Consider the following 18,100-nt stretch of genomic DNA (forward strand, 5'->3'; position numbering starts at 1 on the left):
TTTTACTGGTGAACCTACGAGAACTAGAGGATTTGATCAACGAGAGAATTTAACCAGAGGAAGGTCCTTCTAGGACCAAGTAGATAGGAGTTTATCTTTGCGCTTTATAAATGTAATAAGGCCAATGGCCATTAGTGATTTTTATTTCTTACTTATTTAGTATCGATTTGGGATTTGTCTGTTTTTATCAATAAAATGAGGCATTTAGCATTCTATGTTCTCCAAATCAACTCGTGTCTAGGCTTACCTCGGGCACAAAGTTGTCCCCCAAATTAGGACACAATTTACATTCCCGCACTATGTGTTTAAATATTGCAATACTTATTTATAATCCTCACTAACTTGATTACCTTTTTATTTTGTTTTCTTTATTTATTCCCCTTCCCAAAGGTTAGTTCGTACACTCTGGCATCATCATCTTATTCCATGATATTCAGGGACCCTCCACCCACTCCTCCTCGTAATCTTGTCAAAAACAAGAACAAAATCAAGATGGAAGATTTGAACAACGTCAAGAAGGAGAACCCGACTTAATGGGTTGAGGTCAGTGATGACCATGGTATTCAGGTTCCTAACAAGAATGTGTCACAACTTGAATAGAAACTGCTGAAATTCCAAGAAGAGCTCGATCAAGCTCGGAATCTGGCTAGCTTGTCATTTTCCCTCAGCACCCCAAATATCAACTTTCCCAACACTCAAAGCCCTACACCTCCTCAAAATATCCCAACGCAACAGAATCATCCCGCTTCTCACAATCACATTGTTCCACCAAAGACCCAATGCAACACCTACCATACCACAAACAACACTCCACTACTCATCCCATAACCCCAAAACTCCATAAACGACCATTTCCGCACCCACAACACTCCTATATATGTGGCGACCATGCCACACTCCACCTTACCTATCTCCATCACACCTGAGTCTGATGAAAAGGATCTCCTTATTATGAACCTGTCTAAGGAACTTAAGAAATTGACTAGCCGGATTCAGGGTGTTGAGGGAAGTAAAGGAATCGAAGGGCTGAACTATGAGGATCTTTACATATAGCCTGATGTTGAACTGCCCGAGGGGTAAAAACCTCCTAAGTTCAAAATGTTTGATGGTATAGGTGATCTAAGGGTCCATCTGAGGACATATTGCAACAAGCTAGTTAGAGTAGGGAAAGGCGAGAGAATCCGCATGAAGCTGTTCATGAGGAGTTTGAAAGGAGATGCATTATCTTGGTACATCAGCCAAGATCCCAAGAAGTGGTCAAGCTGGGTAGGCATGGCATCTAATTTTATGGATAGATTCAAGGTTTGATATAGAGAATGCACCAAACGTGTTCTATATTCATAATCTAAAGAAGAAACCCACAGAGATGTTTTGCGAGTATGCTACTCGCTTGAGGTCTGAAGCTGCTAAGGTCAGACCTGCCTTAGAAGAGGAGAAAATGAATAAGTTCTTTGTCCGGGCTCAGGACCCACAGTACTATGAACGGCTGATAATGAATAAGTTCTCACTCTATATACCGAGAATCACAAGTTTTCCGACATTATCAAATTGGGTGAAAGAATTAAAGAAGGTATCAAAAGCGATATGGTTACAAACTTCAAGGCCTTGCAAGCTACAAATAAGGCCTTACAGTCCGGTGGTGTGTCCAAGAAGAGGGACGTAGGAGCCGTGATGGTTGCGCAAAGGACCAAGTCTCCCCTCAAATTTGTAAGGCCCTGTGGAAATTTTACTCAAAAACCCGACTCTCATGATGCCAAGATAGGATCACTTGTTAGAAATTCATAAAAAAATTCTTTGCGGCTCGCAAGCTCGCCATGATTCGGACCCTTTGGATTAATCGGTGCATTAAAAAGTTAAAAATTATGTTTGCTAGAAAATTGCATTTCTGTGGTCCATTATGCGGTCGCATAATTGGCATGCAGACCGCATAGTGGTCGCAGAGCTAGTCAGTGTGTTGTTAATTTGAGGCCAAATATGTGGCCAATTATGCGATTGCATAATTAATATGTGGGCCTCATAGTCATCGCATAATCCCCTTGGAATTTTTGTGAAGGGCAGTTCTACGGTGCACTATGCGATCGCAGAACAGGTATGTGGACCGCATTTTTGTCGCATACCATGACAGTTTGTCTAAATTTTGGGAACATTTTTGCGGTCCAATTTGCGGGCCGCATGTCCATTATGTGATCGCATATGCGATCGCAAATCGTGTCGAGACTCCTATTTTCTAACTTTTATAACCCGACCCTATCCCATTAAAAATACCCTATTAGACCATTTTCCTGTTATTTCACGGTATATAGAGTGAGAGAGGATGTTCTAGAAAGAGAGGGAGTGATCTTCATCAAGTCCCCACACCATCCTTGCCCCAAATCCTTGAAGATTGTCAAGTGAAATTGCTACGTCTTCACCCTAAAAGGTAAAAGCTTATACCCTCATCTATAATTTCGAAATTTCCATTAAAATAAGTGATTAGCAAGGGGGTTCATGGGTATAAGGGTTGATAATCTTGCATGCATAAAAGATAATGGGGAATGGGGTGGTTTTGAACCAAAAGAGATAATAATTATGGTATAGGATGATGAAAATCTCTCACAAAAGTGTCCTAAAATCGTTGTGCACACGTAGTGCTTGATAGTTTACTTAAATTATTTGGAACCTCATTCATGCCTCTAATTCTTGGTTCAACTTGTAATTTTCATAAAATAAATTGACGTTTCTAGAAAATTCCAGATTATTGTAAGGGTTTAAGGAAAGCTCTACTGAGGTATGTATGGCTAAAACCCCGTCTTTTAAAAATTGAGCTCCTTTGGTGTTTGTGTAAATACGGTAGGATTAAAGCTGAATTGTTGTATTGATTGTTGTTTTACATGAATTTGGGGTTGCGACCTTATATGCATGAAAGATGTGTTCAATATGATCAATGTGCTATTCTTGATAACTTTAAAGGGTGCAAGGAATATGAATCATGTATTGAGATGCTTAGACCTTAAGGTGAGATTGAAGCTGCATATATTATGCAATCTGTGTGAAGACTCATCTATGCTTACAATTTTATTTGCCCTTGTGTGCACATATTATCCTAAACTACAAATCTAACATTGAAAGTGTAAATGATGTGGTAATTATGTCCCCAAGTGCCTATTAAATGATATATGTGAAACAAAGATTTAAATAAGATGATTGATGGAAAAAGAAAACGTTTTGGAAAGGCGGCCCAGCCGATCGGGTCGAGATCGGACGCCATGCCGCACACATGGTGGTATTGTATTTGTGATTGAAGTATATGTCTCAAATGAGGCAACCTAGCCGATCGGGTTGAGATCCGACTTCGCTCAAGATAGCGGTGGTATTGTAGACAATGATGAATAGTATGAAATGCCCCAAAACTAAAAGCTATGGAAAAATGATGTGAAAATTGTATGATTCTTTTATTTGATAATGTTGTGATCCTTTAAAGTGTTTGAGTTATACTTGTGATTTCCTTATTCTTGTATGAAAGTTCTTTCTAACTAGATGGTGTTTAGTTATATATACTAGTAATATTTCATGGTACTATGTCCCTTTTACCGGGGGCGCTACATTTTTAAATGAATGTTGGTGGCTCCATTGCGGATAATGTCGATCGCGCGTAGCGGAGTACCTTCTTCTCAACGACTTGGTGAGACCCTTTCTCCTTCAAAGGTCTATGTTGTACATCTTTTGATATAGAGATCGATTTTTGAGGTATAGCCGGGGCCTTATTGTCGGCATTGTCATCATTGTATTTTGTATTCTTAGAGGCTCCGTAGACGTATGTGTGGGTTATGTATGGATGTTGGATGGGTCTATGAACTATGTTGAATTCTAACTCTTGTTTCTCTAAAGTGAAATTGTATTGAATCTTGGGAACTTAACTACGATTTAAGGTTGTGATATAAACTGAACTAACAATGTTGAATATGCAATCTTTCCTATTGTTTAAATAAACGAAAGCATGGTTTCCTTAATCATATCGAGTTGGGTAGAAAGTATTTGATAAGGCTTGCTCAGTTGGGTTCACTTGAATGAGTGTCGGTCATGCCTCCCGAGGTTGCGGCGTGACAAAATACCAAGCTTACCCAGCAACTCCACTCATATATCAGCCAACTCCAAATTACCAAGCACCTTCACCCTCATACCAAGCTCCACCACCAACTTATCAATCACCTCCACCTCCTAAATATCAGCCTACTTCACCTAGATACTCCTAACCCGCTCATATCTACCAAACCTATAACGTTCAATCATCCTACTATCAATCCCCTCCTACACACCAAAACTTCCCTAGACCTCGACCTAATTTTGATCGCAAACCTCCAAAATAATATACAGCCATCATTGAACCTATCGACTAGTTGTATGAGAGACTCAAAGTCACCCCCATCCCTGCTGTAACCCCTGAGAACCCTTCTCGGTGTGTTAACCCAAACAAATCATGTGCATACCACTCCGGCATGAAAGGGCACACCATCGATGAGTGCCTCTCCTTAAAGGACAAGATACAGTCCTTGATTGATAACAAGATTATTGTGGCAAAAGAACCCGCTCCAAATGTCCACAACAATCCTTTACCAGACCATAAGGGTGGAGGTATCCACATGATTGAAATAGAAGATGACTGGGATCCCGAGGGATCAATCGAGTTGATCGCAGAAGGTGATGACTGTCACACCTCCTTGTTACCTACACCCCCGAGAAGAGAGTATATAGGAGTTTTTTCCAATTTAAGTGACAATCGAAACTGGATTATTTTATTTAAAATTCAGAGTCTCCACTTGGGATAATTATGGTGTCCCAAGTCACCAGTTTTTAATCCCGAATCGAGGAAAGATTGACTCTATTTTACAGTCTGCGAACACATGAATCCGGGTAAGAAATTCTGTTAACCTGGGAGAAGGTGTTAGACATTCCCGAGTTTCGTGGTTCTAGCACGGTCGCTCAACTATTATTATTGGCCTGATTATCTGATTTTAAAACACTTTTAAAACTAATGTGTATTTTAACTTTTTAACCGCTTTTATTCATTTTAAGGAAGATTTTAACATCGTCTAAAACATGTCTTTGGACCGCGCCACATGAAATGCACCCGCAATCCGAAATACATTTTGTTCAACGTTATTAAGATTTGGATTTGGGTCACATAAAATGCTCACTCGAGTTTAGGAAGGTAAGTTATTAAAATAACGTGCCTAAAGTGACTACGCGTTTTTAACTTTGCGAGGGCCATGGAAAATTCACTAAATGGCGCACCTCGATTTCTAAAAAGCAAACACATTAATTAAATGAGGGCCATGCATTTTAAGATTTTATTTGGCACGGCACGCCTCGATTCTAATTTTTAAAGAGAATCCAAACTAAATTTTGAGGGCCATAAGCTATTTTGTTGTTTAAAATGGCACACCTCAACTAATTGAAAGAATTTAATCGGTTAAACATTAAAGGAAACTGAATTCTACCTTATGCTAATGTCCGAACTAATTAATAGAAGAAAATTTCAGGCCATCAACACCCTTCAGAAGGTGAGTAAAAAATGATCCCAATTTACAAGAGTGTAGGACTCCACCTGCCCATGTTTCCTTTGTCGAGCTCGAAAAGTGTCCATTCATGAGGAGAACAGACGACCCAAAACAGTTCAGGGCTGTGCATTCATGCCTGGGGTTGATCCCGCTACTTGGGTCAGCTTTGGGCCCAGATTTTCATAAGCCAACAATTGCATACAGTCCATTGGAAACCAGTCAACTAAACTATATGGAACACACGATTATACAAATATTCCAACCTCTGAATTCTTGATTACTTAAAAGTAGAGCAATTAAACTGAATCTCTGATTTGTTAACATACTTCGGGCCCAAATCTATTTCAAATTCACATGGCCGTATCACTTAGAAAATAAGCCTTGGGTCTAAAGAGCCCAATTCCGCTTTCAAGGTCGATTGTTGGAGCTGGGAACTCATGATCGAGTCCCTTTGGGGGAATACAACGGGTATTTGAGCTAGAAACCCACACTTCCGAACTTCAGAGTTCAAGAACTCATTTCCCCTGGACTAAGCATGTAAAGACCTCAAATAAGACCAATACACAATTTAACTATTTAAACAAATTAAGCTAGAAAAGAACATATTAAACTATGCCCCAGATATCAAATTATTCCTAACATGGATATGCAAATCACTACGACCAATCCTCATTAAGGCTAAATATACCCCATCCTTGCAGATTTCAAAGTCATGCAACTCAACAAACATTAGGCGTTTCTAATCGCAGTTCATGCACAACAAATACCAAAACCAAACCCAAATTAAACATGGCTAATCCATGATTTTCTTTATATTACAAACCAGATTTACAACCAATCAATGAATAAGTTTGAATATAACAAGGTAATCAGATTAACTACATGAATAGATGATTAGCAAGAAACAACATTCAGTAAATGAGATGCCCTGTATATCAACTTCAGTCAATCATATTGTATTCCCCCATTTCATATATCAAGGATGTGAGAGATACCTTTAAGTGAGAAAAGAAACAGAGCAAGGAAGGATCAGTGGATAGCAACAGTAAAAGAAAATGAAATTCAGCAGCTTAATCACAACAGACCCAACTTTCTCAGACCATTTCAAACCCAGCAAAATCAGAATTACTTCAAGCATTTAAGAAACCCAAAAAAACGGACAACTTCAAAGAAACAGTACTTTCTGGTGCTTTGTCTTCTGATTCTTCTGACTTTTCAGTGATTTCTATTTTCTTTTTCTTTTTTTTAAGACCAATGTATTTTTTCAAATTTTTTATCTCCTTCCTTTTTTTTCCTTGAGTGAGAAGGCAAAGTGCCTTTATAGGCAAGGGAAATGCTGAAACAGAATCAGAATTCTTTCAGCCTGCAGTGCATCTTTTTTAACTGAATGGGATAACTGGAAGCCTTTTATTGGCTCCAGAAACTTGTGCTAATCCAAATAAGGCCAGCTGCCCCTATTCTAGAAGTTTCCTCAACAAAATCTGATTTTCTTACTCTTAAAAGAACCTCCCAAGTTTCTATTATTCAACTAATACCCCAATAGTTTCCTAACCATTACTAACTAGACAAAATTAAATCAAACAGTTGGTTGTTTTCCAAATTCGTTCACAATAAAAAACGGACGAACATTGGTCATCTAGTACTGAAATCTCAAAACAAAGGAAAACCTAAAATCTGAAACGCAATTGGCACCAGAATACAAAATAATCAACAAAAAAACACACAAAACAGATTCATGATAAATTGGCTAAATAGTTAAGAGTCTTGATTATCTTAAGCAAATATATTAAAATTAATTTAATCAAATAAAACCCCATTTGATTCAAACAAGCATATAATACCAACTGATTTGAGCAAATAACTAACCAAACAATTTAAACAAGCATGTGATCAGAATTAAGGGAAAAATTAGAAAACAAGCAAAAGGGAACAAAACCAAAGAGGAAGAAATAAAGAAACTGATCGAACCAGAAAGCATCAATGACTGAGATAACCCAACGAATAAAGGAAGGAGATGAACTTTGCCAGTCATAATGGCTCGGTCAGGACAGCAAACCTCGACACAAATCAAAACTATCACTAAGCAATGATTCTTAACAAGAACAATGGCTTAACGCTAGCCTTGAGTCAAATCGAGCCCCCGGGAGGCAAGGCATCAAAATTAGGGTGGATTTAGGGCTTTCTTAGATCTGGTATTCAGGGAATTTGATGGGGTTTTTAGCAAGATGGTTGATAGATTAATGTATAAGGGAGGTTGGGGAGTGTAGAGGACAAGTTTGGTGGTGTGTCGCCACCGTGGAAGACTTTCGGTGGGCGGCAGCTAGGGTTCGAGTTGTGTAAGTTTGAGAGAGAAATAGGGCTGCTAGGGTTTGTTGCGTTATAGATGGGGTGTGAATGAAGGGGGTTCTCTGGGTATTGGGTGGGGGGGTATTCAGACATATAAAAGGGAATTGAAGCCTAGTTCCCGGCCGCTGGATCTTGAAGGATCAACGGATGGAATTCGCCGAAGCGAAACAGTGTCGTTTTAGGTGGGGGTTGCTGGACCGGGTTACCGGGGGTTTTGGGCTAGAATTGGGCGAGTATTAGAACGGGTATGGGGGGGGGGAAGTTCGGGCTCGGGTAAAAAATTATAGACTTGGCCCAAATTTGACTTTACACTCTTTGTTTCTCTTCTTTTTTTAAATTTTTTCTAATTTCTTAAAAAAATAAACCTAAATTAATTTGTAATCCAAATTATTTAATCAAATTAACTACTACAAACAATATTTACTACTATTGATTAAAACCAAATTAAAGGAAAACTACCAAAATTCAAGACTAAAATTAAAAGCAAAAGTAAACTATTTTTGTGATTTTTCCAATTCTTATAAAATAACTATTTTACTACTTAATTCAAAAAATGCAAAGTTAAATCCTAAATGCAAATGCAACATATTTTTGTATTTTTCATTAATTAAATAGAATAAACATGCATAGACAAATGCAAACAATTGATAGAAAATGCCACGAAAATCCACAAAATTGCAAACAACGGAAAATATTATTTTGTTTTGAATTTGTGGGAGTTATTCATATAGGGCAAAAATCACATGCTCACAACTACCCCTCTTTGCTCGGAAACACGAAGAGTTTTCGTGCAAAGATAAAGTGAGCGGATACGAGCAATTTTTGCCCGTTTGAATACTTCGTAGAAAACATTTTTGAAAGATTTGAGCACACCCTACTTCCGAGGTTGCCTACATATCCTTGGCTATAAAGGAATCAGGTCAGTATAGTTCAGAAAGTTTTGGTAGCTAGGACTAATATGAAGCTGTGATTTCACTGTTGATGATGTTGCTGCTACTGCTTACTGAAACCCTTATTACACCATGACGAAATAAAAGAAGCTAGACTAAACTATGATCTATGAATTACAAGAATCCTATCTATATCTTCAAACTTGATCTTGCGGCTCTTGTTGCCATGTTGACTTTTATTCCCCAGGTGAAATTCCTTTGCTGTTGACTTGAATTATAATGTGAGATGTTTTCCTTTTTCTCCAGGTGGGCGCATAATTATCGACACTTAAATTGTTGCCCTTCCTTACAACTGCTGTTGTTCTCCCTTGCTCTCTAGGTGGTCGCCTGATTACCAAAACCTTAGTTGTACTCCCTTTCTCTCCAGGTGGGCGCCTGATTGCCAAAACTTGAACTGTATTCCCGTGCTCTCCAGGTGGACGCCTGATTGCTGAACTTGAACTGTATTCCCGTGCTCTTCAGGTAGGCGCCTAATTGCCAAAACTTTAACTATATTCCTGTGCTCTCCTGGTGGGCGCCTGATTGCCAAAACTTGAACTGTACTCCCTTGCTCTCCAGGTGGGCGCCTGATTCCCAAAACTTGAAATGTATTCCCGTGTTCTCCAGGTGGGTGCCTGATTGCCAAAACACTAACTGTATTCCGGTGCTCTCCAGGTGGGCGCCTGATTGCTGAAACCTGAACTATATTCCCGTGCTCTGCAGGTTGTCGCCTGACTACCAAAACCTTAGCTTTACTCCCTTGCTCTCCAGGTGGGCGCCTGATTGCCATTACTTGAACTGTATTCCCATGCTCTCCAGGTGGGCGCCTGATTGCCAAAACTTTAACTGTATTCCCGTGCTCTCCAAGTGGCCATCTGATCACCAAAACCTGAACTGTACTCTTTTGCTCTCCAGGTGGGAGCCTGATTGCCAAACTTTAACTGTATTCCCGTGCTCTCTAGGTGGGCACCTGATTGCCGAAACTTGGACTATATTCCCGTGCTCTCCATGTGGGCACCTGATTACTGAAACCTGAACTATATTCTCGTGCTCTCCAGGTGGGCGCCTGACTGCCAAACTTGAACTATATTCTCGCGCTCTCCAGGTAGGCGCCTGATTGCTGAACTTGAACTATAGTCCCGTGCTCTCTAGGTGGGCGCTTGATTGCTGATCTTGAACTATATTCCCGTTTTCTCCAGGTGGGTTCCTGATTTCAACAAAATAGACAAAACAAAGAAAATTTTCTGCCCCAATTTGGTAGCTGGGCGCATCTGTGAGTGTTAATTAAATCATGTTACCAGATATTACTAAGAATTTGAAAGCTAGATCCCATTATCCAGGAGGGTCCTAACAAACCCTAGTTAAATGACAATTTTAAATCTAAATTATATCTTCTAAAGGTATTACTTCTGCTACATCTTGTTATCTAAGAGGGTCTTAAAACTATATCCCATTATCCATGAGGGTCCTGAAAATCAAAATCAAGTCTTATCTTAAGAGTGGAAATTTTTACAACTGAATTATACTACCCTACAACAGAACTTATGTTAAATCTTGTTATCTAATAAAAATCTTAAAGCTGGATCCCATTATTCGAGATGGCCCTAAAAACTCCTAATTGAATCCTATCTTAAACATGCAAACTTTGAAACCAACTTATATTCCTTTGGGGTACATTTATGCTAGATTTTGATACTCATGGTTGTTTTGAATTTTAAACTAGGTCCCATTTTCCAGGAAGGTCCTGAGAACTTCAAATTAAATCCCATTATACAAGTGGGTCCTGCGGGTTTATGGTCAAACCTGTCTGGTGATTGCCTTTCCTTACGAAGGGTTTCTCTGAAACAACATAAATTTTCTGTCCCAGTTTCAATCAAAGAAAAATCTTGTCAGTTTAAAATGTGGTGGTTAGTTGATGGCATTTATGCTGAAGGTCTCTCTGTTGTCGTGCTTTGTTTTGACTGGCTTCCTTGAACTGGCCAAGAACCGCTTGACTTTCTGACTATCTTAACCCACATGACCTTGGATGACTAGAATTTTCTATACCCAAACTGTTTTTTACATCTCTGACCCCTTTATCTGAACCTATGCATCTCCCCTGACATTACTAAATCATTCCGCCGATGGAACTTTTGCTAGCACTTTATACCCCACTTTACACCCTGCTATCTTTGGTATGTTCTGGCCACACTGTGCTTTGTGCAATTTTGGAAATTGGTAGTGAGATTTGAAATCCTTTCTTATTTGCTTAAACAAGACTGACATTAAAATATCTTAGAGAAATAAAACCCAAAAGAAATGAAATGCAATGATTTTGAGAGTTAAGGATAAGACACATCCAAACTGGATAACTGCTAGAAAGGAAAAAGAAAAGAGACTTATCTGGGTAGAACAACTGGTACCAATGATCATGACATGCATTTCAGATTAATCAGCTCAGTCTGTCCAACCAATCAACTTTCAGTTGCCGTACTTTACGCCCCGGAATTCCATAACCTGATTTCTTCACCAAAACTTTGACCTTGTTCGGCCTGCGGTGCCCTAAAGAGTTTTCATCAACAGTCCTCTCTCATTTGTTCATCTCTCAACTCACTTTCACCTCAAGGTGTCCGTGAAAGTTTTCACCAATAAGACTCTCTTATTTTTTATTTCTCTCAGCTCCCGTCGCCTTACGGTGCCCGTGAGGGTTTTCACCAATAAGACACTCTCATTTTCATTATTTTTCCTGCTTGGATCAGAGTGTTGCCCCTGATATGAATCACCTCTACTTGCTTGACTTGGCATCTCTCGAAGACTGATCAAAAGGTCTTTCTTTGGACTGTAACATGGGCTTTTGGATAGGTGGTTAGAAAGAAAGGGTATCAAAAAGGCTCAAAACAATTCAAATGGGTTTAAAATTACAACTTTCAGAATCAGATTTCCTACAACAACCACAACTTCTTCCCCAGTTTCTTTGCTTGGGGACTTTAGATTTTTATTTTGATGGGACCGAACTGTGAGGTTGCCTACGTATCCTTAAAAGGAAACAGGTCGAACGTAGTTCATGACATAGAAATTGCTTTGTTGTTATGACTTTCTCTTTTCTCTTTCTTTTCTTTCTCTTTTGCTTTCTTTTTCTCTTTTTATTGTTTTGTTGTTTTCTTTTGTTTTGTTTTTCTCTCTTTTTTCTTTTTCTTTTTTTTTCTTTTCTTCTTTTCTTTCTCTTTTTAATTCTTTTTCTTTTCTCTCTTTTCCTTTATTTATCTTTCACATCTGCATTTATGATCTTTGTTACTAATTCCAAAAGAGGGGTATGAAAGGAAGTAAATAAGGCTCAAAGGGATAACAAAGTATAAAGTGTTTAGATAGCAGAACAAAATGCCTTCGTCATTCCAATCTTCAAAACATGCCAAGTACAAACAAATACAATTTAAACAAAGGAATCATACATAATATCTTTTGACTGCATCTGAATTGATAGCCATTTCTACACATTCTCCTTCTATATCTGTTAAATACAAAGCTCCATTGGACAACACTCTTGTTACAATGAACGACCCATGCCAATTTGGGCAAACTTGCCTTTTGCCTCAGCCTGATGTGGAAGGATACGTTTCAACACTTGCTGACCCACTTCAAACTTCCATGGATGCCCCTTCTTGTTATATGCTCTTGCCATTCTCTGTTGATATAGATGACCATGACATACCGTTGCCAATCATTTTTCATCAATCAAACTCAACTGCTCCAGGTGGGTTTTGACCCATTCGTCATCATCAATTTCGGCTTCAGTGACAATCCAAAGGGATGGGATTTCAACTCCCGTAGGTATCACTGCTTCAGTGCCATATACCAACGAATAAGTAGTTGCCCCTACTGAAGGGCGAACACTAGTGCGATAACCCAACAATGCAAAGGGCAGTTTTTCATGCCATTGCCTGGAACCTTCCACCATTTTTCGAAGTATCTTCTTTATGTTCTTGTTGGCTGCCTCGATTGCTCCATTCGCCTTGGGGAGGTATGGGGTAGAATTGTGATGTGTAATCTTAAACTGTTGACATACCTCTTTCATCAGATGACTATTAAGATTTGCACCATTATCTGTGATGATTACCTTCGAGATCCCGAACCAACAAATGATATTTGAGTGCACAAAATCGATTACTACTTTCTTGGTCACGGATTTGAAAGTTTTAGCTTCAACCTACTTGTTGAAATATTCAATGGCCACCAGAATGAACCTGTGCCCATTGGATGCTGCTGGTTCAATCGGTCTAATGACATCCATACCCCAAGCAACAAAGGGCCATGGTGAAGACATTGTATGTAATTCAGATGGCGGAGAATGAATCAGATCTCTGTGTACTTGGCAAAGGTGACATTTGCGCACAAAACTGATATAATCTCGCTCCATGGTGAGCCAATAATAACCTGCTCGAAGAATCTTCTTTGCCAGAATGTACCTACTCATATGCGGCCCACAGACTCCAGAATGTACTTCGGTCATGATAGTTGTGGCCTGTCTAGAATCTATGCATCTCAACAATCCATGATCCGAAGTCCTTTTGTACAAAACCCTCCACTGAAGAAAAATCTGCTTGCCAACCACCAAATTGTTCTCTTTTGATCACCTGTGCCTTGTACTAGATACACCCCCATCCTGATATATTCCTTGATATCATGAAACCAAGGCTCACCATCAAGTTCTTCTTCCACCACATTACAATAAGCATGTTGATCATGGATCTGAATATGTAAAAGGTCCATATAAGCCTTATCTGGATGATGTAACATTGATGCCAAGGTAGCCAAAACTTCTGCAACCTCGTTATGGATCCTTGGAATATGCTAGAACTCTACTGATCAAAATCGTTGACAAAGATCAGGTAATCATTGCCGGTACGATATGAGTTTTAAATCTCGTGTTTCCCACTCCCCTTGGATCTGGTGTACCACGAGTTCCGAGTCTCCCAAGACCAAGACTTCCTGGACACCCATGTCTGCAGCTAACCTCAAACCCAAAATTCAACCCTCGTACTCAGCCATATTATTAGTGCAATAGAAAAGAAGCTGAGCCGTAACAGGGGAGTGATGACCTATTTCAGAAATAAGTACAACCCCTATCCTAACACCTTTCATATTAGCAGCTCCATCAAAGAAAAGTTTCCAATTTGGCTCTCCAACTGGTTCCAACTCATCAATGTGAATTACTTCTTCATCATGGAAGTATGTCTTCAAAGGCTCATATTCTTTATCCACAGTATTCTCAGCCAAATGGTCGGCCAATGCCTGGGCTTTCATCGCAGTCCGGTCACATAGATGATGTCAAATTCTGTTAGCAAGATCTACCACTTTGTGATCCTCCCTATAGGCATAGGCTTTTGAAAGATATACTTTAGCATATCTAAACGAGAGATGAGGTAAGTAGTGTAAGATGACAAATAATGCTTCAACTTCTATGCTACCCAAGTTAGGGCGCAACATGTCCTTTCCAGGTGAGTGTACTTAACCTCATAAGATGTGAACTTCTTGCTGAGATAATAGATGGCCTGCTGCTTCCTACCAGTGATGTCATGTTGACCCAAGACACAACCAAATGAATTGTCCAGGACCGTCACATACAGAATCAAAGGTCACTCCAATTCTGGTGGCACCAACACAGGTGGGTTTGACAAGTACCCTTTTATCTTATAAAATGCTTCTTGACACTCATCTGTCCACTTGACCACATCATCCTTCTTCAGCAGTTTGAAGATAGGCTCACAAGTTGTCGTAAGCTGAGCAATAAACCTGCTGATGTAGTTCAACCTCCCTAATAAACTCATCACCTCAGTCTTGTTCCTTGGGGGTGGCAATTCGTGGATAGCTTTGATCTTTGATGGGTCCAATTCAATACCTTGACGACTGACTATGAATCCCAACAGTTTTCCAGACGGAAGAAGCCGTGACTGGAAAGGCAAAGAAGCCGTGACTGGAAATCAATTGGAAGTGGCAAGACAAAAGAAATTCGGGAAGTTGAAGTGTAGGAAATTCAATGAGAACTCACAAATCTAGGAATGTTGGTTATTATATGTAGTTGCAAATCTGGAAACTCACATAACCCTTTTGTTTTGATGTTTTCGTTGGTACAGTAATATTATAGCAGTGTTGTTTGGTTTAGTAGTTATTTTGTAAACATGTTTTGATGGCTGGACAGTGTTGTTTTGTAGCATCAGTAAACTAAAATTTTGATGCAGTGTTGTTTGGTTTAGCAGCAGTAAATTAATATTACATCATTGCTGTTTGTTTTGATATTTTGCTGGATAATGTTGTGTGAGTTTAGTTGCACAGTAGTGCTATTTTGTTGCAACTGTTTTGGTAGTGTTTGTTTTGTTGGTAGCAATGCTGGTAGTTTGTTGGGCAGTAGCAGTGCTGATAATTTGCTGGGCAGTGCTATTGATATTTGGCCAGTCTACTGCATATGGTTGATGTGTATATGTTGAGTCTCCAATTAAAGAGTTAGCATCAATTAACTACAATTGTATGCTTGTATGCTGAAATTCTGTGGTCTGTTCTACTACAATGCAAATTGCCAAGTATAAATGGTTCGAATATCTGCAGCTATTTCTTGGAGCAGGATGTGTAGTCTGTAAATACACTTGTACAGTTTACAACAATTGGTTTTTGCAAATCTGGATAGTTTGGATAGTGTTATTTTGTAAATCTGGATAGTATTACAAGCATTCAGCAGTAAACAACAATAATTGCACCTTCTCTTTTATATGAGTCAGGACATGACACAAAGAAACAACAACCACCAAAAGATGATTTCATCTCATTTTGAATTCCTTCCCGTGTATTTGACTTAATACTGGAATGTCAGTGCTTTGAGACATATCTACCAACTCTTTGCTCATGATTGAACCTTCATAAATGTTAGTGCTTTGAGACATATCAGTAGTGACTCCATTTCAATTGTTCTAAGTGATTCCTACATGTCTGTGAACTTCCATTTGACAATTAAGATAGTTTGGAGAATATATACTCATAGTCCTTTTAACTTATAAGGAGCTCATGATCTGGCAAAGAAAAATAGAAGTGGTACTCACAATCCTTTTAACAACAAGAAGAACAGAACTAGAATAACTTCATCACACATAGATTAAACATACATAGATTAACTTCATCATAGTACAACCTACTAAACATGCATAGTTTAACTTCATCACCCCTATAACTAAACCAAAATACTATAACAATGCATTAAAATAACATACATTCACTTCATCATCCCTACGATAACCAAAGCAAATAATAAAGCCCATGAAACCAAAATGATATTTCTCATCTTCTTCACTTTGACCTCTAACTTACTAGCTTTTCCAGCTTCCACAAGTTGAAATTGCTCCATTTCGTCAAGTTTCATCTTCAAAGTGTGCCTTTCAACCGTCATAACATCTTCTATTTTATCAAACAAGTTCTTAGAGCCCCTTTGAACCATCGTAGCATGTTCCATGAGGTAAACTTTATTCGTCAAATTGTTCCTCTCAACCTTAGAAGCATCAAGTTTAGTTTTTAAATCTTTGATCACCATAACCGCTCGACGAGGGAGCTCTTCATCATTCCATTCAAAATACCCGCAAGAACTAACCTACACCATCATTAGGATTTACAGCAGTTCTAATTTTGTTCATAAACAATAAAAATCAAGAACAACCTAACTCGACAAAAGAATATGAATCCCATAAATCGACCAAAAATAAAATAAATTCAAAACTAACCTTGGATCTTGGACATTTGTAGAACCTTCTCCCAACATTGGCATCTGACCAAGCTATCAAATATAGCACAGTAAATCCGCAATGACACCTTCTTTCATATTGAATTTCATGTGCATTCACAGATAAATTAGACATTGAGCAGAAATGTGGAAATTTGAGCAGAAATTGGAGCATAAATGTGGAAATTTGAGCAAATATTGGAGCATAAATGTGGAAATTTGAGCAAAAATTGGAGCAGAAATGTGGAAATTTGATCTTCAATTTGAGTTGTTAAACCTTGCTCTATCGTATCATCCCCTCACCTATCAAATCTCCATGGAAGAATGGGCATGGAAGAACTTAGCTTTTTGTTTGGAAATGGGTTTGGACCTTCTGCCTTCCCGTTTTTGTTTGGAATCTGCTTATTTGGATTCAGAGCCTTATGTTGAACAACTTATGTGGATGCCATGTCATGGATTATGTGGATTCCATGTAGGATACAAAATGCTGATGGAAGGAGCCATTAGGTTGAAGGGCATTAGTGACCCATTATGCTAACAGGGAGGATCTTTTTGGCCCAGTTTACTAACGGAGGACATAAGTGAGCTATATACCATAGTTTAAGGATATTTTTGGACTTTTTACGTTGTTAGTTCAATAGAAACGAAGCTGAGCCGTAACAGGGTAGTGATGACCTATTTCAGAAATAAGTACAACCCCTATCCCAACACCGTTCATGTTAGCAGCTCCATCAAAGAAAAGTTTCGAACTTGGCTCGCCAACTGGTTCCAACTCATCAATTTGAATTACCTCTTTATCAGGGAAGTAAGTCTTCAAAGGCTCATATTCTTCATCCACATGATTCTCAACCAAATGGTCGGTCAATGCCTGGGCTTTCATCGCAGTCTAGTCACATAGACGATGTCAAATTCTGTTAGCAAGATCTGCCACTTTGTGAGCCTCCCTATAGGCATAGGATTTTGAAAGATATACTTTAGCAGATCTAAACGAGAGATGAGGTAAGTAGTGTAAGATGACAAATAATGCTTCAACTTTTGTGCTACCCAAGTTAGGGCGCAACATGTCCTTTCCAGGTGAGTGTACTTAACCTCATAAGATGTGAACTTTTTGCTGAGATAATAGATGGCCTGCTACTTCCTACCAGTGATGTCATGCTGACCCAATACACAACCAAATGAATTGTCCAGGACCGTCACATACAGAATCAAAGGTCTCCCCGGTTCTGGTGGCACCCACACAGGTGGGTTTGACAAGTACCCCTTTATCTTATCAAATGCTTCTTTACACTCATCTGTCCACTTGACGCAACATCCTTCTTCAGCAGTTTGAAGATAGGCTCACAAGTTGTCGTAAGCTGAGCAATAAACCTACTGATGTAGTTCAAAATCCCCAATAAACTCATCACTTCAGTCTTGTTCCTTGGGGGTGGCAATTCGTGGATAGCTTTGATCTTTGATGGGTCCAATTCAATACCTTGACGACTGACTATGAATCCCAACAGTTTTCCAGATGGCACCCTGAATGCGCACTTTGCAGGGTTGAGCTTAAA

At 39.1% G+C, this 18,100-nt stretch overlaps 1 protein-coding gene across 1 annotated transcript; it reads right to left on the minus strand.

Annotated features, from left to right (window-relative positions):
* Window positions 1–16,049: 16,049 nt before the first annotated feature.
* Window positions 16,050–16,686, minus strand: LOC138880919 (uncharacterized). The gene is made up of 2 exons (XM_070161104.1): window positions 16,552–16,686; window positions 16,050–16,421 (listed from the first exon to the last, which is right to left on the minus strand). The coding sequence occupies exons 1-2, from the start codon at window positions 16,684–16,686 to the stop codon at window positions 16,050–16,052; spliced, it is 507 nt and encodes a 168-aa protein (XP_070017205.1).
* Between the last annotated feature and the right edge of the window lie 1,414 nt (window positions 16,687–18,100).

Source organism: Nicotiana sylvestris, chromosome 11, assembly GCF_000393655.2.
Source record: "Nicotiana sylvestris chromosome 11, ASM39365v2, whole genome shotgun sequence".
Lineage (NCBI taxonomy): Eukaryota > Viridiplantae > Streptophyta > Magnoliopsida > Solanales > Solanaceae > Nicotiana > Nicotiana sylvestris.

Bases quoted from the DNA above. Each gene is read 5' to 3' on its own strand.
- LOC138880919 (XM_070161104.1), bottom strand. From the start codon at position 16,686: ATGTCTAATTTATCTGTGAATGCACATGAAATTCAATATGAAAGAAGG. The intron at 16,422-16,551 runs GTTAGTTTTGAA...ATGATGGTGTAG, and splicing joins ACAAATGTCCAAGATCCAAG to GTTAGTTCTTGCGGGTATTT.